We start from the raw sequence: 20,304 nt of genomic DNA, 5'->3' as shown, positions 1-20,304 counted from the left end.
TACAGTAAATCACTATTTAGAGTAATCAACATTGAATGTGTCTGGATATATACCAACCTGTACATACTGGAATCTTTGCTCTTTGACTCTGTCTGAGTTGCGATCAAAGGGCACTCTGTACAGCTGTTTCATGCGCAGTCTGTTGCGCTTGAGGACACGATCAACAGTAGAGAGGCTGACACTGTTGATACCCTCAATTTACATGGTCCTCAATGATCTTCTGCTCAATTTCACTCAGTTTAACGGCATTGTTCTTATGGACCATATCAACAATTAGGGTCTCTTGGTGTGGGGAGAACATACCTGTCCTCCCACCCCCATGTGGCAGTCTTTCAATTCTACAAAAAGAGAACATGCAGTTACAAGAAATATACATGGAATACTAGGCCTACAAACAGTTAGACCAACCCTCCATTACAATACTACAGTACATTGGTACAGTGATGTACTGAAACATATATTTACTTAAAGTATACTGTAATACAGTATATAGCATGTCATACAGTAATTGCTGTCAACATTTACATACTGTACTATAATGTCAAAGAAGGTAATTACCTGTTCTCTTCTCTAAATCTTCAGATTATGGTGGACACAGTGAATCTACTGATGTTTGGTTCAGTGCTCTCTGAACTGGCTTATATGTTCCCTCACATCATTAGCCAAATGTGTGATCAATTTTGAGTTGTTGTGGTCAAATGGTGACACCTGTGCTTTAATTGTGTTTGACTTTTGTCACCTGTGCTCACCATTATGCAGCACGGGTGCATCACAATGAAAATGTGTTGGCAAGTTGTGTCTAAACAGGTGAAAAGTGCTTATGGTTTTGCCAAAAGAGTGATTGATTCAATCAGTGGGTTCAGGCAGCTGAGCATTTGGTTCAGACCAGTGGCGGCTGGTAGTCTTTCAAACAGGGGAGGCTGGTTGGTTACGATATTTCCAGATTTTAAAAGAAAAAACACATCAATTTTGCCCATACTCTTGCCTCTGATCTGGCTGATTGTTGGCAGGGTCACAAACTGTGAAATAACAGGTTCTTTTGGCCCATTAGCCTACTGTCCAATATACATGATGGTGGTGTTGGGGGGGTATATTTTAACATTTTATATTTTAAAATTGTGGCATGTTGTTTAAAAATTGATCATTATCGAAAGCAGCTCTTTGTCAGGAACCTCAGCAGTAACAGCTGAGTGTTCTGGAATTTTGATAACCCTTCACTTTTAATCCAGGTCTGTAGTGTGAAATGTTCTCGGCTGTGTTTTTGTTTAAAAATGTTTTCCAAATTGTAGCGGTGTTTAATTCATATCCAGAAAAATATATATTCCAATATAATATACTCAGCATAAACATTTTAAATAGATTCTATATTTTTGGTCCATCCATGACATATTACTAAAGTAGCCTATTTTCTGTTGTTGATGTGGGTCACTTGCTGTTAGCCAATTCACTTTCTCGTACCAGGAGAGCTGAAAGGAACGAGTATTATTCCCTACCTTTTTCACCAAGTCAATTTGAGGCGTTGGTCTACCCTGCTCTTTAATTTTAATTTTTTCCTCGAAAGGAAGACTGGCAAATGGCTTCGCCAAAATTAAATCAGCAATGCTTGGCATCCGTGCGCAGCTTTCTTGCTAGCTGACTAGCCCCCTCAAGTTCAAGTTCAGTCACTCAAATAAACGAAATTTCTGGAACTAAGATAGCAAACTTGACAACACTATATTTACACTTTATTTACAATGAAAATATATACAAACTAAAAAAGCTGGTAGAAACCGTATGTAATGAATGAAATCGAAATGTAAGCTGATCTCTTACAATACACCACAGCACTTGCGAATCCGCATGGGACTGAACTGAGATTCACCGCTGCCTGTCTATATTTGAAATGAGCTGTCAATCAAAGAAAATATCCAGCCACTTTCACCAATCACCAGTCTCCTCGCAGAAACTGCCATGTCCCTCCCACTGTGAGGCTCGGAGTCCGTGGGCGTGCGTTTTCGCAGTATTTGTCCAATAACCGTCTTGCATTTTGAGATTGAAAAGCGCATAGCTCCCAAATGCCATTGAAGTCCACTGAGGCTGAGAGTCCAGTGGGCGGGCATTTTCGCAGTATTTGTCCAATAACCGTCTTGCATTTTGAGATTGAAAAGCGCATAGCTCCCAAATGCCATTGAAGTCCACTGAGGCTGAAAGTCCAGTGGGCGGGCATTTTCGCAGTATTTGTCTAATAATCGTCTTGCATTTTGATATTGAAAAGCGCAGAGCTCCCAAATGCCATTGAAGTCCACTGAGGCTGGGCTGCATCGCGCTGTCACGAGGGGGAAAAACTCACGCGCACATTAGGCGAACTGGGGAAAGTTATAACGGAATGATTTCGCACTGTAGTTGGGTTGAGCACATATATTTCTATGATTCTGGATCTGAAATAGCAATGTTATAAGGTTACAGCTACATAAGCCTAGCGCAATTCATCCTACACAATGTTCGTCATTTTTAGAGGAGGCTGAGCCTCCCTCGTTGTCTTAGAGCAATCGCCCATGGTTCAGACAATAGGGTTTAGTGTTTTAGCAATTGAGAAAACCTGTAACCAAATTTTATTATGGAAAGGAAACTACTTCATTTGACTTAAAATGTATGTACCTGCAACCCTTTCATTTGGGTCAACGCTCAGAAAAATTTGCTTATTACACTTGAGCCTTTAACAGACAGACCATTAATTACCAAAAGTTTGGTAATTAAACGTGTTTTTGTTTTTTTGTTTTTTACAAAAAATAGCATGTCTAAGACTTTTACACACACACTTTCAAGTTGAACTTGGCTTAAAATGTACCTACATCTCTTACAGTTGATTCTACAGGTCTACCACTGAACCACCAATGCCCAGCTGAAAAAGAAAGCTTCAGAAAATCTGACTGCAAATTTTCAGACGAGGTCTGCTGCCATGTCATGTAAAAGTAAATTACTTTATCTACCAAGTAAAGTTTATCAAGTAAACTAAACTACTTTATTTCCTAAGTAAAGTTGAACTTGGCATAAAATGTTTCTCTTTCAGTTGGTTCCTACCGATATGTCAACACCCAGAAACATTTCCTTATGGCACCTGAAAATTTTCAGGATCAGGAAATATGGTCCAAGCTATACACACCTATACACATATGATGTAGGCTGCTGGGTTTTTCTGCAAAAATAAGAAGCATGTGCAACAGATTGTTCTGCAAGATGCTCAGTAAAACCAACAGCTCACTCATTACTTTATGTAAATGCATGAATTGTCCATGAGACAATAGGTTTTCTAAGGCAAAGAGGTGTTACATCAAGCGAAAAAAAAACAACCCAAAATTTTGACTTTGCATTGGCCGGGAATCGAACCCGGGCCTCCCGCGTGGCAGGCGAGAATTCTACCACTGAACCACCAATGCTGAGCTACTTCAAATTCTCAGAAAATTCCCCTGCAAATTTCAGGCAAGTTCTATTGGCCCAACTCAGGCAAAAAAAAAAAAAAATCTCGGTGTTGCATTGCATACTTTTACACACACACACACACACACACACACACACACACACACACACACACACACACACACACACACACTCAACTTAGTAAAATAAAAATTTATTAGCTGTTTTATGCGCCTCTGAGTTGCTTTTGTTCTGAAAAGAAGTGAATCTCTTGATGAAAAGTCTTAAAATAACCAGCAAAAGCTTGCAATGCATTGGCCGGGAATCGAACCCGGGCCTCCCGCGTGGCAGGCGAGAATTCTACCACTGAACCACCAATGCTCAGCTGGAGAGCATCATCAGAAAATCCAGCTGCAAATTTTGCATTGCAATGACCAGGGATTGAATTCATAGAAATACAACTTTCTTCTGTCAAAGTAAATTATTTTATGAAGTCCATTTCTGTCCACTCCTGGGATCTTTTTGTCCACAAATGTCCAGAATTATACAAAACAAGCACAGAAATTCAAACTATTTAAGGGGCTCTGGGTTATGGGAAATGGTGTCCAAAGTCAGCACCCAGGAATGTTAACTGACCCACAGCTTCTCTACTACAACGCATGCTCAGTGACTCGTCAGACATGTTGTAATTTTTTCCTTTCACCTGATGGTGGCAGCAGGCTGTTAATACAGACTAGTACAGCTACCTTTTTTTCTTTGATGACGCCTGAAAATTAATTTACTGAATGATATTTATTATATTCTTCCTGATCAGGAAAACATTGTCTGATATTGTAATAATCTGCTTACTGTAGCTCTAAAATACTTGGTAAGTGAACTGTTTGTTGATGCACACTTAAATATTTCTCTTTGTGTGTTTTAACATTGTTCTGTTTCCCAATCAATCAGTCAAGTCTTTACTTTGTGGATTAAATCTCTGGCTTGTTTACACCCTGACATAATGTACAGAGCTTCAGCTACTGTCCCTGGAAGAAAGGGTTGGTGTTTATGTCAGGAATAAAGCACAACACCCACTGTTGATCGTTTTAAGTGTTGTATTCCTCTTATACCACTGCAATGTACCAACAGAAAATTCTCATTCTCATTATCTGTAGCCGCTTTATCCTGTCCTACAGGGTTGCAGGCAAGCTGGAGCCTATCCCAGCTGACTACGGGCGAAAGGCGGGGTACACCCTGGACAAGTCGCCAGGTCATCACAGGGCTGACACATAGACACAGACAACCATTCACACCTACGGTCAATTTAGAGTCACCAGTTAACCTAACCTGCATGTCTTTGGACTGTGGGGGAAACCGGAGCACCCGGAGGAAACCCACACGGACACGGGGAGAACATGCAAACAACACACAGAAAGGCCCTCGCCGGCCACAGGGCTCGAACCCGGACCTTCTTGCTGTGAGGCGACAGCGCTAACCACTACACCACCGTGCCGCCCCCAACAGAAAATTCCCCTGCAAAAAACTGTTTGTTGATGCACACTTAAATATTTCTCTTTGTGTGTTTTAATATTGTTCTGTTTCCCAATCAATCAGTCAAGTCTTTACTTTGTGGATTAAATCTCTGGATTGTTTACACCCTGACATAATGTACTTTTGTCTGTCTCTACCTCACAAGCTTTGATCGAGGCCCTCTTTTTTTTTTTTTACTCAGGTCTCTCCTCAGTAAGAAGCTTCATCAGAGGAATCACATACAGTAGCTTGTTATAATGAGTCTGAGCTTCAGCTACTGTCCCTGGAAGAAAAGGTTGGTGTTTATGTCAGGAATAAAGCACAACGCCCACTGTTGATCGTTTTAAGTGTTGTATTCCTCTTATACCACTGCAATGTACCAACAGTTACATTTTTATTAATCAAGTAACAGCATACCATACTTTTTTTCTATCAGTTACATTTAATGCTGTGGAACATCTATTAATCAGGCTCATTCCACTTAGGTATCACAAGCCTTTGCTTGTCACATACACCACAGTGAAGTTTTTATTTACACATCCCAGCTTGGGGGTACTGGGACTTGAACCCATGACCTTCTAATCGGAAAACCTTAACTACTAAACCACCCTTGCCCAATTATAGCAGCCATAAACAGCCCTTCCTTCACTAGTCTCTCTTTTTTGTTAAGACCAAAAAAAAAAACATAGCTTATCACATTACAAAAATCTATCCTGTCACACAAAACCTACTGACTGTTACAAAGCCCTGACACTGGAGACTCCTTCCATAAATGTTAAATAGTTTCAGATTAGTAGTAGCATACATGTCCCTGTGAATGAACTGTTACTAGATAAACGATAACGTATTAGCACAAGCATATCCATAAAAACCTGGGATTTGAATCATAGCTGGAATTGTTGTCAGACTTGCAGTTATAGAAAATGAATCAACTTCCTCTGACCAGTCAGCCAATCAGATTTGAGAGCTTAATAATGCTGTGGTAGAAAGATTTAAAATGATCTTCAACACAATAATTCATAAATCATGATGCACTTCCTGTTTGTATCCTCTTTTTCATATTATTACAGTATAATGTATATACAGTACAGTGGGTGATACATAGATTTACATAGAAGACTAGATGCCTCGTCCCCGTTGCCCGTCAACGAAGTCGAACGTCCGCACATGGCGGCCATCTTACCTCAGACAGCTGGCTTACCCATTACATTGTGTTGGTAGCGATATGTACTTTTCAGATGACCGTAACTTCCTCAAATTTCAATCGATATTCAAACGGTTTGGTTTGTTATATAAAAAAAAACAAACGGAATTATGTATTTATGATATTAATGATGAATAATCATTTTATGTTTTAAAAAAATACGCATAGCTTGGCGAAAATATTTCAGTCTACTACAGACTGTAAGACAGGATGCATGCTGAAATTCCTCTGCTGTGAGAAGCCTAACACTGCATACTTATGGATAACTGCGGCCTTAGGACAAATAACCATACAATTTATTTCCAATTTTTAGTGAAAATATTTTTACATGTGATAGGGCCGTAGGGGAAGCTAAAGTTAAATAAACAGCTTACTCACTTGTGAAACTTCAGAAATACTTCATCCACCTCAAAAACCTAATGCACTCACATCATAGCATAATAACAAATGTAAACTCACGTCATAGCATAATAACAAATGCACTGCCTGAGTAAGTAATAGTATAAAACAGTGACAGCGACTCACGGTAGTTTGTGACAAAAAAAGCATTTAATTAATCACATGTGGTTATACTTCCAAGGATAAAAAGATATCTTTACATTTACAAAAAGAACATTCAAAGCTGATTATCATGTCAAAGTCAATATATGTTAGTACAGAAGATTGAAATGTCATTTGACTAGGCTCCAATGTGCAGTTAAAATAAAACTAAACATACTGATATAAACATCTACAATTAAAACACACACACACATCATCTTGTCATCAAAGTCAGTACTTCGATTTCCTGTAAATCATAATGTGAGTGCTGGGCTGTGCTGTGCTTGTGTAAGTCTTCATACCCCTTGTCTGTGGTAAGATGGCCGCCCTGTGCGGACGTTCTGGAATACGCGGTGAGGAATCTAGTCTTCTATGTAAATCTATGGGGTGATATATAGAGGATGTGCAGTCACGTGACCCGTCCGTGTTTACTCCGCCATATTGGACGGCTTCAGGATTGTTTACCTTGTACGAGCGTAATGGATCCAGGCAGTAATCCTCAAGAAAATTCGGAAAATACCCCATCTACATCGCGCGATAACTTGTCTAAGTTTGTTCAGCATCTTGAAGGTGACGTGAGGCAGCGTTACGTGGAAAAGTGTTCCAGGTTGGGGATTGCAGATCCGTACAACTTGCTGCAATCCTTGTTCAGGGAAATTCAGAGCTGCGGTGCCGGCGATTTGCCCGATCTGGCCTACCACGACATTTACAATTTTCTTGTTAATCGTGAATCTTGTTACACTGGCAAAGCCCTCAAAGCTTACAAGAGCCTGGAAGCTTATAAATATTTTGTTGCGGGATGGGTATCCCAACTATACCTCTGGAAGGTTCCGAAGAAGAATGTCTACTTGATAACCTCACGGGTAAGTGGCATTAAGATGTTTATCGTAAAGAGACTATGCAGGACGTTTTATCGTAAGAATGTTCGAAATCTAAACTCAGTTCCAGATAATGACAGGGTTGTAAATATGTATGTTTTTGTCTGAAAAAAAAATCACAAATCACCGACTATGCAGTTATCATTCAAGCCGAAAATCAACTTAACAGATGTACTAGGAGTATTGAATTAGAAGATTACACCTACCTGATACGAAGTGTTCACTACAAATTCGGCTGGTAGAACTGGGGTACCAGTTTTCTCTTCGCACAGCGGACACCCATTTTGCGCGTCTCTCCTCGTCTGCGGGGAATCTATAAAATGACAGGCCCTCCTTTTGGCCCTGTCTATTGGTACAACCAAATGCTGAACAAGACATAACCATTCTCAAAAGATCTACTCCCACACACTTGATAATTAGAACGGGTTCGTCTAAGTTCTATGCGTGGCCATGCCGTCCAAGATGGCAGATAAACAAATATCACGTGACCTCGTGACGTCACGTGCACGTTCTCTATATAAATGAGGATTTCCCATGCAGGTGGTGTAGTGGTTAGTACTGTTGCCTCACAGCAAGAAGGTTCTGGGTTCGAGCCCAGTGGCTGACAGGGGCCTTTCTGTGTGGAGTTTGCATGTTCTCTCCTTGTCTGCATGAGTGTGCTCCGTTTTCCCCCACAGTCCAAAGACATGCAGGTTAGGTTAACTGGTGACTCCAAATTGACCGTAGGTGTGAATGTGAGTGTGAATGGTTGTTTGTCTCTGGTGGTGTTTACATTTGACCGTATCCGTCTCGTTTTCATCGCGGATGCACTGTCCGTGCACATTAAAACGCCAGGAAACGACTCCACAGGCGGAACAACTTGAATCTGCCAGGGCCCACGTATTCAACCCAGTTCGTATCTGATCCGGTGCTGTGTAAACATTGAGGAACGAGGAAACGCAGTGCTGAGCTCTAGCTGACGTCGTCATTGGACAACGTCACTGTGACATCCACCTTCCTGATTCGCTGGCGTTGGTCATGCCACGTTGGTCATGTGACGCGACTGCTGAAAAACGGCGCGGACTTCACTTCCAAATACTGCCCATTGTGTAGTTATGATTGTCTTTAGGCTTGCCATCCTTCCACTTGCAAGTGGTGAGTGACTTGCGCATGCCCGATATGCACTGGGATCACACACACAGTGGCTCAGTCCCGAATCACTGCTCGTGCGCTTCACTCGCGCGCTCTGTGAGCTGCGCAGGGCCGGAGTGCGCACCCTCCAGAGGGCACTCGCTGTTCAGGGCGGAGTGATTTGGAGCGCAGCTGCTGAGGAGGAAGCGCTGAGCCGCACTGAGGTTATTTACACATTTCAACTTACGTGCCGTCTAATTAGTCATGTGATTAGCGTATCCGTGTATTGCCGTTGCTGTGTGCACGCGAATCGTTTTAAAAACGTTAATCTGATGATCCGCTGATTCGAAATAATGTAAACAGGGCCTCTATGTGTCAACCCTGCGATGACCTGGTGACTTGTCCAGGGTGTACCCCACCTCTCACCCATAGTCAGCTGGGATAGGCTCCAGCTTGCCTGCGACCCTGTACAGGATAAGTGGCTACAGATAATGGATGGATGTATTAAATTAATCATTAAAAATGATATCAGCCCATAGAGCAGCTCAGAAGTTTGGACCCTATTGGAAACTGTTTAAAAAAAAATTACAAACACTAACACTTTTACATCCATAACCCCATAACTGTAAACGGTAACCTGTAACTTCATGCAAACTTAATATGTGTGATAAAGTGTAACTTTCCATGGGGTATCGAATAGCTGGGTTTTCCCAGTGTAGACCAACCTGTTGCTCTTGTAAGCCCACATTCATTTATCAGCCCATGAATACTGTTACTTCTACACGTCTCTGCCCCTCCCTTCTGTGTCCCCTGGAGAGGGCTGATGAAGCGGAGGCTCATCTCCCTAACGGCCTGGATCTGAGCCATCAACCCACCAGCCTCAGCGAGGAGAGAGAGAGAGAGAAAGAGAGAGTGTGTGTGTGTGTGCGCATGTGTGTGTGGGGTAGCTGGGTCCAAGGCGGGGGCAGTTCAGTACACACTCACCCCAGATTAATGATGATGAAGGGGTAGGAGTTACGCATAGCTAGCTTTAAACAGTGGGCCCTTAAGTAATTAAAATTACACAAAGCACTGATGATATGTTTGTGCAATATTTATCAGTTTATAATGTATTCATTTTAATAAATAAAATTAAATGAATACACATACTGTATATGAGTAAATATAACTAACAATTTAAAATGAGGCATTTTTAATTAATAATATATTTCTTAATATTTATATATTTTTATTAAATCATTCATAAACTGCTAACATGAGCGAAGTGCATCAATTCACACTAATTTTTTATTTTTTTTTAATTAACCTTCAGAGGTCTAATGGCCATTTTTGCCCTTGATCAATTTAAATTCAATTAAAAATGCCCCAATTTCAACCCCTCTCTCCAGGTTTTTTTGTTCAGCACTGATACACCGATGAGGCTCATAAACCTGTCGCCAAATGCCCAGATTTATAATTAGTACAGAGACTGAATAATAAAGCCTGCAACTGGTTAAAAGGTCTTGTTGGAAATCCTTTAAAGGAACAGTCCACCGTACTTCCATAATGAAATATGCTCTTATCTGAATTGAGACGAGCTGATCCGTACCTGTCTGAGCTTTGCGCGACCTCCCAGTCAGTCAGACGCAGTCAGACGCGCTGTCACTCCTGTTAGCAATGTAGCTAGGCTCAGCATGGCCAATGGTATTTTTTGGGGCTGTAGTTAGATGCGACCAAACTCTTCCACATTTTTCCTGTTTACATAGGTTTATATGACCAGTGACATGAAACAAGTTCAGTTACACAAATTGAAACGGAGCGATTTTCTATGCTATGGAAAGTCCGCACTATAATGACAGGTGTACTAACACCTTCTGCGTGCTTCGACAGCGCATTGATACGGAGCTCAGATATCAATGCGCTGCCGAAGCGCGCAGAAGGTGTTAGTACGCCTGTCATTATAGTGCGGACTTTCCATAGCATAGAAAATCGCTCCGTTTCAATTTGTGTAACTGAACTTGTTTCATGTCACTGGTCATATAAACCTATGTAAACAGGAAAAACGTGGAAGAGTTTGGTCGCATCTAACTACAGCCCCAAAAAATACCATTGGCCATGCTGAGCCTAGCTACATTGCTAACAGGAGTGACAGCGTGTCTGACTGACTGGGAGGTCGCGCAAAGCTCGGAGAGGTACGGAGCAGCTCGTCTCAATTCAGATAAGAGCATATTTCATTATGGAAGTACGGTGGACTGTTCCTTTAATAACACAATTAAACTTTCACATTGAAAATCAAGCAGTGAGTCAATAAAAACATTCTGTATCTCTACAAAAAACAAGTTACGTTGTTTGTTATGAACTATCTTTATTGAGATTGTTAGTGCAAAATATTCACGTCTAAAGATAAAATATGACAAACAAAAATAGAGTGACAGTTAACAAAACTGCATAGGCGATCATATACAGAAATTCATCCCGTACAGATCCAAACAGCTAACATCTAAATGTTCACATTAACGTTTTCGTAGTTCATAAAAGACCATAATCTTTGGCTTTTCCATGCTTCCTGATTGTTCACAGGAAACCACAATGTTTACATTTAATACAGAAAAACCTCTGCGGTTGTACCAAGATGACCCAGTTTGATCCATAAGAGTCAGCACAGAGTATGATATTTTAAATTACATTCACTTTTTATAAAACAATACAAAACACCATTCAAATACATAAAGAATGTCAATCTTTAGAGTTCATGATTAAATATGGTATCATACTTTTGCTACTGCTCTATAAGCATCTTTACGCTTTTGATTCCATCCTCACTTTTTAGGCATTACTTTCTTAGGCATATCTTTCTCACTCTCATGAAAAATTCTTGATAATCAAATGATGGACATATCTTTAGCCAAATATCTTCCCTCCTTGGTGACATCCTTGTATATAAATCATTAAGGTCACTCGACCGAAGTGATGCCTGTTAGTCCAGACCATGTCTTTTTATTTTAAAGTTTTAGACAAAGAGCAATGATCAATAACGCTGAGCAACAAATGAACAGAGAGTGGTGCCAGACTAAGCGACTCTCCTTCCGCATCTGTAAACGTACTCGCTATGACAGCTACACAATCACCCAGTGACCTCATATCTTTCAGCAAACTCTGGGGGTAGACAGGTCGTTTCTTCAAGACGTCATTTAATCAGTGGTTGTACAGACAAAAGCAAGGCTCAGGCAACACTGGGGATACATATGAATGATTCCAAATACTCTATGGCACTAGTTAATACTCTCTAACTTCACACTTTAGTGTGTTCTTGTCCCATAGATTAAACTAATCATTCGCTCTCTGACCCAGTTTTAATCAGATGACACAAGCTCAAGCAGTGGTCATGGTTTTATACCTATCTTCAAATCAGTGTTGTAGAAAACTAGAAACCATCCAAGTGCATGCTAAACTAAAGAACTTACATCATTATGCATAATTCACATTTTCTTGTCTCATAGAGTTTTCTGAAGATGAGCCACATTGGTCCATCACATCCTGAAATCGATGTGTTGTTTGTGATAATCTCAACAGGAATAATGACACCTGGAAGTTCTGACAGTCAAAGCCCCACGTACCAGATGCTAGCCGAAAAGCATTAGCCTGTGTGAAATAGGGACAAGTATTAGTCTGTGTAAAAGCCTGTGTAATGTTTTAAGTCTTGACAGTAGAGCTGTAGGACTTGGGTCTCTGGTCTTGAGACCTTTTCTGGATTGACTTGGACTTGTGCCTGACTTATTGGGATTTGTACTTGGGCTTGTCTCGGTCTTGGCCTAGATTGTATGCACAGGTAATTTCTTTCAGCTTAACAGCCTAATCATTGGTGCAATGTAAGAATGAAACCAAGAAATCAAAGTCAAGGCTTGGCTTCAAAAAGGAATTGATGGTTTTTGGTCTTGATCTTCACTTGATCTCACTTTAATTTGGACTCAATCTTCACTTGGTCTCAACCTTGACTCAATATTGGCTTATCCTGGACTTGGATGTGATAATGGCAGTCTTAACTACAGCCATACTGCCCAGTTTACTTGCCACTCCAACCCTGATACCTGATTCCCTGAGCTACCTTTAACAGTTTATCAAACTGTCCTGGAAATGACCAAAGAAGAAACATGTAGAGGTTTATGCTTGCTTTTTCAGACTCCTGGCTTGATCATAGAATTCCTTCATTCTTATAAAGTTAATGGTTGTAGAGTGCATAAAGTTTAGCTACCTCTTTGAGTAGCTGTCTAAACCAGTGGCAGTCCTTCTTCATGAGCAACAACAAAAGTTGTCTGCTTTTTTGTCCATGGCTTTGTGGAGTTTAAACCTCAAAAGACTATCCATGTTGCATACAATAATTAACAAACATATTTGTTGCTGACACACAGTTCTAACAGAATGGAGTATATGATCCTTGAATCACATGGGCTGCCAGGTTTTGTCCATGGACTGAATGTGTTCCTTGGCCTTCATTCTCAGAGCTGCAATGCTGGAGCTGCGGTCCATGTCCTCCAGTGGATACTTGTCATTGAAGGCCGGTGGACACTGGTAAGGTGGAGGTGGCATGGGCTGCATTCCCTGTACTATGCCTGGAGTTGAGTTAAAGAAGCCTGGGTGGCTTGGGTAAGTGGGCTGCAGGCTTTGGGAGGGACCCATGAATCCTGGGATGCTGTGCATGGGAGTGGCACTGGAGAGGGAAGATGATAACCAGGGGTCTAAGGGCAAGGAGTTGCTCATTGGCCCCACATTGGAAGGCATGGGAGGCCGGTTGAAGGACAGCATAGGTGAGTCATGAAGCTTCATGCTACCAGTGTCCATCTTCTCCTGACGCCTCCATTTTGCACGCCGATTCTGGAACCAGACCTAGGAAAAAATCCACGAAGATTAATAGTCTGTTAAACAGGAACACTCTAAAACCCCAGGATTAGAGATCTCAAGTGTGACTCTTAAACTGCCAATTATACAAAGCTCCTATAACAAGACTTTGCTATTTACACTGTCTGATGGTTTCCATTAACACATTATCTCTTTGGTTTAATACCGTACATGGTGGTTACTCGGTCTGATCAACATACACCACATTAAAAGTATACTAGATGAGCACTGAACACGTTACTCCGAATGTACCTGCACTCGTACTTCAGGGAGATTGACCTTCATGGCCAGCTCTTCTCGACTGTACACATCAGGGTAGTGGGATTTCTCAAAAGCTCGTTCCAACTCATGCAGTTGGTAAGTGGTGAAGGTGGTCCGGTTGCGGCGGTGTTTCTTTTTGGGTTGATCATCCTCCAAAGGTTCGGGAGACCTGCTGTCACTCTCCATCCCATGTAGATCCCCAACATCACCTTCACATTTATCATTTGAGAAGAGTCCTGTATCTATAGAGACAAAATGAGACAGGGTAGCTCTTTATTCTCAAAAACTGTGATCTGTTTCCTAGAAAATGTGTTGACAAAACTCAGATCAAAGTCCTTCCCATGCCAGGACCTGGTCTTCCCAGGCAGTCTCTCATCCCAGTACTAATTAGGCAGCACCAATCACCACTTATATAGCCCTCAACATCTCACCAATACAGCTAGGGTTACAGTGGGGGGCTAGTCCTCTGGTAACCAGAAGAGTTTGACTCCCCACTCTCATCTGTATTGCAGCATACCTTGCCAGACCACAGTAGGTACCATTTTTATGATGGTCTTTGGCATGACCCAACCCCAAGTAGAACTCACAATCTCCTGATCAAAAGGTGGATTATGCTAACCACTAGCCCAGCTCATGGTATAAGACCCAGATAAGCAAACAATAATGAAAGTCATGCTTAGAAAAATGGGTTCCCCAATTGTTATTTGGATGGTTACTGGTTCAAAGGAAGTCAACTTTAATAACCTAATCTAAAAGGAACATTTTTGTTCTATGAGTCTTCTCATCTCATCTCATTATCTCTAGCCGCTTTATCCTGTTCTACAGGGTCGCAAGCAAGCTGGAGCCTATCCCAGCTGACTACGGGCGAAAGGCAGGGTACACCCTGGACAAGTCGCCAGGTCATCACAGGGCTGACACATAGACACGGACAACCATTCACACCTACGGTCAATTTAGAGTCACCAGTTAACCTAACCTGCATGTCTTTGGACTGTGAGGGAAACTGGAGCACCCAGAGGAAACCCACGCGGACACGGGGAGAACATGCAAACTCCGCACAGAAAGGCCCTCGCCGCCCACGAACCCGGACCTTCTTGCTGTGAGGCAACAGCGCTAACCACTACACCACCGTGCCGCCCTCTATGAGTCTTTGAATCTTTAATCGTTCTCTAAACTAGCAGAGATAAAATAAAAGAGAAGTACTGTATAGTGTGTTCACAATGGTTAAAAAAACATTCTTTGGTTTGCTCCTCTGGGATGAATTCTATGTATAAGCCTATACAAGATAGTGTATCCCTATCAGAAAGGGTTCCAGTAGAGCCCCTGTAGTAAGCCAAGAGCCCTTAACTACCTAAAAAAACAACAACAACCTTGAAGAGAGCTCTCTGCTGGGACAAAATGTGAAACATATGCTATGAGAATAAATGAGTTGAGCTTGAGATCACTTTTTAGTAAACGGATATTTTGGTTCTCAAATCTGATTGGCTGAGCCATTATAAAACCCTCGATATACGCCTGCCTGTGATCGCATAATGATAACATAATGAGTTCATTATTAATGCACTAGTCATCATAGCTAAGAACACGCTTATCCTGAAAAGGTACAACCTCTCATGGCTTAACTCTTTAACATAATATACAATCATATACTGTAAATTTGAGCAAGGCATGAGTTTAAGGCATGAGTTCCTTCACATCTCTCTCTCTTTCTCTCTCTCTCGCCGTCAGTCTGTGTAGTTGTCCTCAGTAATCCCTGAACAGGCAAACAGATGTCACCTGCTAAACCTGCGACACCTCATGTGGCCTTGGCTGTTAATCCAACTGCTTTAAAACCTCTCAGTCTGTTTGTTCACATGACCTGCTTGGCAAAAGTAGAGGGTTTTTTTTCCCTAAGAAACAAATAAAGAGCAATGCCACCCACGTGTTGCAGCAGGAGCTGAGTGTAAATCAAACTAATTAAGTTGAGATTATCATCAGATCATTGCTTTAGTGTGTTGTCAGTGTGCAGTTCTGGTAGTGGCAGGTGTGACTCTTGATAAGGTTCTTTTTGCAATTAGTGGCTTGCGAATTAATTTATGTTCCCCCTTGCATACTTTAGTTGATTAGCTCCTATAAGCCAACCTGATCTCGTGAGAAATTAATATTATGAGGGGGATGTGTTGGAATTTCATGTGAAATTCATGTCTTAAGTAATGGTCCAAGTTCGACCCCATCGCTACCCCTAACATTAACTTTTCTATCTTTTCATTTTAGCTTATAATAATGATTAAAATTTTGCAGGTATGTTGTAGTACCTCAAGTCTTGAAGAAAACAGCTATTTCAAAGTTTAGCTATTTAATTTGCTGCAGTGGGTTTCCCAAAAGTGTCTTAACTAGGAGAGAGAGTGTTCATTGTGCTGCTCGCTCTACCATTTAACGATGATCTTTGTGCTGCAATGCTTTTGGGAAACCCACCCATTTACCGTAGTTGAATACATTCTGGGTTTTTTATATTTTTATTAATTTTTAAGCTGTATAATTAGATTGTGATAGTAATAGATTTATATAGATTTAAAAAATAACTTCCTATGGTAGTATGGTAGTGTCTCATTCACGTATCTGCATATCTTTTCTACTGTTTTGTTTTACTGTATTTTGTATTGTAGTTACTTAATAATATGCTTTAAAAAGAATAAGAATAAAAAGCAGCTATGCTTAAAGCTATATGGCCTTTCGATTTCATTAAATCAGTGAAATTTAGTTCCGTCTGAAATTTGGTCTTTGTGATATATGTTCATTTCTGTAATATCTCACAAAATATCAGGCCATTCTGTGGCTGGGAAGTTATTTAATTTGAGGGGATTCCTGAACAAATAATGTGCATGAAATCGCTCGCTTCGTGCAGTCAAGCAGACAGAGGAAGTCCGTGTGCGCATGCGCAGGTTTACCTTCTTCTTCTTTTGGGTTTTACAGCAGCTGGCATCCACAGTGTTGCATTACTGCCATCTACAGGTTTACCTTGACTGCGCACTGACAGTTCCATCATGCTGTTGCTAAACGAACAGCTGATCACACTGAGGTGCTCGCTGAGTGCCGATATTTATTAGTTTGGTCCTGCGTTTTCTTTCCTGTGTATATAACATAACGTCTTTTCGTTTTCTGTTACTGGAGTCGGTCTTTCACGTTTCATTCAAACACTCATGTCCTCCATTTTTCTCTCAGGTTTCAAATTTGTATCCCACAATGCCTTATGCAAACGGGGAAAGCCCACCACGTCATGCATGACGTAGTATCTTGAATTGGGTCATGGTGAAGCAGGTAAAAATAGCGGAGAATTTAGGGCCAAGTGGCTATCAATGGTATCTACACTCACCGACCAATTTATTAAGAACACACATACGCCTGCTGTTTTATGCAGTTATTTAGACTACGTTCAGACTGCACCCTGAAACGACCCATATCCGATTTTTTTGCCCATATGCGACCTGTATCCGATTTGTTATTGACAATCTGAACGACACAGATCCGATTTTTTTCACATGCGACCCAGGCCGCTTGGATATGTGGTCCTAATTCCGATGCATATCCGTTATTTTCACATGCGACTGCAGTCTGACCGGACAGGTCGCATTCATGCGACCTACACGTCATCAACAAGAGACAAACGTCACTATTCTGCGTTGGCTAATCCCACCTCTTTGGTGGAAAACAACAACATTTGTACAGTTTTCAGAATTTAAATAGACTTTTATAGAATTGATCAAGCTAATGGTGGATTTGGTAGGGACCTGGATGTTGATCTGTTAGCCTGATTAAATAAAACAGTTTCTATAACTGATTTATAACTTAAACCATCCTGTATTACAAGATTATAAGATTTTTCTGGAAATTTCCAGTAATTTGACACCTTCGGTCTCATTACTCTGCTGCCCACATTAATCAGATTATTGTGTGAGTTCCGCCGCCGCCGCAAAAACCACATCGCCAGGTCTCGCCTCATCTCCATGCTTTACTTGCAAACTTGAAGAGTGCGTTTTTTTTTTGTTTACGTATTACGTAGATGTGCTTATTACGTGTCAATTTGCGCATGCGGGACACTTTTGGGTCGTTTTCCGTTCATATTGGAGATCGCATACAAGTCTCATATAATTGGTAATGTGAACGGCCTAACAAAAAAATCGGATTTCACAACAAATCGGATATGGGTCGTTTCAGGTTGCAGTCTGAACGTAGTGTATATCAGCCGATCCCTTGACAGCAGCACAATGCATAAAATCATCCAGATACAAATCAAGACCTTCAGTTAATGTTAACTTCAAACATCAGAATGGGAAAAATTGTGATCTCAAAGTGTGACTTTCACTGTGGCATGGGTGTTGGTTTGAGCCAGATGGACTGGTTTGAGTATTTCAGAAACTGCTGATCTCCTGGGATTTTCACACACGACAGTCTCTAGAGTTTGCACAAAATGATGCACAAAACAAAAAACACTGAATGAGCGACAGTTCTGTGGGTGGAAACAAACGCCTTGTTGATAAGAGAGGTCAGAGGAAAAATGGCCAGATTGGTTCAAGCTGCCAAGAAGGATATAGCAACTCATAGCAACTCTTTACAACCGTGGTGAGCAGAAAAGCATCTCAGCATGCAACAGCAGAAGATCACATTGGGTTCCATCCCTGCAGCCAAGAACAGGGATCTTAGAATCAAGAACAAGTTCCTATTAAAGTGGCCGGTGAGTGTATATTAGATTGTGGGAAGTGCTAGATTTGCCAACAACTGATGATTTTGTTCATTGTGAGTGTTTATGTTTTCTTGATTTGTACCAGATTTCTAACAGATGCATTTTATGATGAATAAATTGTAATTTGTTGTAATTTTTTTCTTCTTGACTGTTGAAGAGAAATTTACAAGCCATCCTTTATCTTGTGATCAGTGCAGGTTATTGATACAGGCAAATCCTGCCTCTTAGATTATCAGGCAACTGATATTATCTTTAAAATAAAAAACAATACGATTTACACATTTTTTTGGGGGGGGGTTGTTGTTATAACTAATTTCATATACAGTATATTTATTCTGTTCATATTCGCTGGATATTAGCAATCGCGCTCTCTGATTGGCTAATCTACTACTAGGATATCACCTCATATACCATGAGTAGAGAAAAACAAAATGGCGGCGCATGCTGCTGAACCAACCAAGGATGAAATAAAAACTCCACGCACCTTGTTGGCTATCAGCTCATGTACGACTCGATTTCATGGAATAACTGTTAAGTGTCAGTTGCTTTTACTATATATATATATATGGTATATTGGTAACTTTTAAGGTTAGCATTAACATGGAACACTATAGTTTTAGTGATTGAGATTAAAACAGGACATGTTTTTAAGAAAGAAAGAAAGAAAGAAAGAAAGAAAGCACAACTTTATTCATCACACACTTGTGAAATTTCCTCTCTGCATTTAACCCATCTGAAGCAGTGAACACACACACACACACACGAGCAATGAGCACACACACCTACCCAGAGCAGTGGGCAGCCATGCTAACAGCGCCCAGGGAGCAGTTGGGAGTTAGGTGCCTCGCTCAAGGGCACCTCAGCCCAAGGCCATCCCATATTAACCTCACCGCATGTCTTTGGACTGTGGGGGAAACCAGAGCACCCAGAGGAAACCCACGCAGACACTGGGAGAACATGCAAACTCCGCACAGAAAGGCCCTCGCCAGCCGCTGGGTTCGAACCCAGAACCTTCTTGCTGTGAGGCGACCGTGCTAACCACTACACCACTGTGTGGCTAGTTTTATAGGAACGTTCTCTTTTTTTTTTTAATATGAAACTTATAAAATCTCCTAGTGAAACTATAATGTTTCATAAATAGAAAATAAACTGATTTGAAGCTCCACTATGGACATTAACCATTTTTAAAATCCATATCATGCTGTATTTATTATATTAATCAAATTTGACATGTTCATGATTAAACCTTGTTTCCTCACCATGATAGGCACCCTGATTGGAGGTGTCTGGCATGCTGGGCAGGTGAGCGTAAGGGTCAGAGGTCACCTGTTTCCCCTGTTCCACCAGGACATCTCCATCACCTTTATGGCCCTCGGCAGGTCCCACAGGGTTGAGCAGAGGGTCCTGTTCCTTACTGAAGCCCAGAATGACGTCTATGCTGTGCAAGCGCCCGCCCATTACTGATCCGCCTCCTTTACCCAGGTCGTGGTAGTTGTCTGACGAAAGGTACCCATCGTCTGCCATGTTTATTGAATCCAGAGACAAATGCATTCGAGGGCAGGAGTGTACGTCCAGGGAAAGTTGTTGAATATTGAAAAAATGATGAAAGTCGTCAGGAGACTAGATCAAAAAATGAACCATCTTCTGAGAGTTGTGTGTGGTTTCCTGTCAGAAGAGAAGAAGATCAATGAGGTTATAATGTTAATTATGGAATTGATGGAATTAGGAAGTGATAGAAAAAGCCAGATCAGGGAAATAAAGTACCACATGTGTTTGTTTGGTGATATTTCATTGTTAATAAACAATGCATT

The 20,304-nt window shown here is 41.1% G+C and overlaps 1 protein-coding gene and 2 non-coding genes across 3 annotated transcripts; all 3 read right to left on the bottom strand.

Moving 5' to 3' along the window:
- Positions 1-3,345: 3,345 nt before the first annotated feature.
- On the bottom strand, positions 3,346-3,416 carry trnag-gcc (transfer RNA glycine (anticodon GCC)). Its single transcript has one exon. It is a non-coding gene; the product is annotated as a tRNA-Gly (tRNA).
- A 290-nt stretch (positions 3,417-3,706) lies between these two features.
- Positions 3,707-3,777, bottom strand: trnag-gcc (transfer RNA glycine (anticodon GCC)). The gene has a single exon. It is a non-coding gene; the product is annotated as a tRNA-Gly (tRNA).
- A 9,279-nt stretch (positions 3,778-13,056) lies between these two features.
- Positions 13,057-20,044, bottom strand: rx2 (retinal homeobox gene 2). The gene is made up of 3 exons (XM_060905380.1): positions 19,753-20,044; positions 13,765-14,015; positions 13,057-13,500 (listed from the first exon to the last, which is right to left on the bottom strand). Exons 1-3 carry the CDS (start codon positions 20,042-20,044, stop codon positions 13,057-13,059), a joined length of 987 nt encoding a protein of 328 aa, XP_060761363.1.
- Positions 20,045-20,304: the final 260 nt, after the last annotated feature.

The sequence above is a fragment of the Neoarius graeffei genome, chromosome 23 (assembly GCF_027579695.1).
Source record: "Neoarius graeffei isolate fNeoGra1 chromosome 23, fNeoGra1.pri, whole genome shotgun sequence".
NCBI classification, from domain to species: Eukaryota; Metazoa; Chordata; class Actinopteri; order Siluriformes; family Ariidae; genus Neoarius; species Neoarius graeffei.
This window is presented reverse-complemented; position numbering and strand designations above follow the sequence as displayed.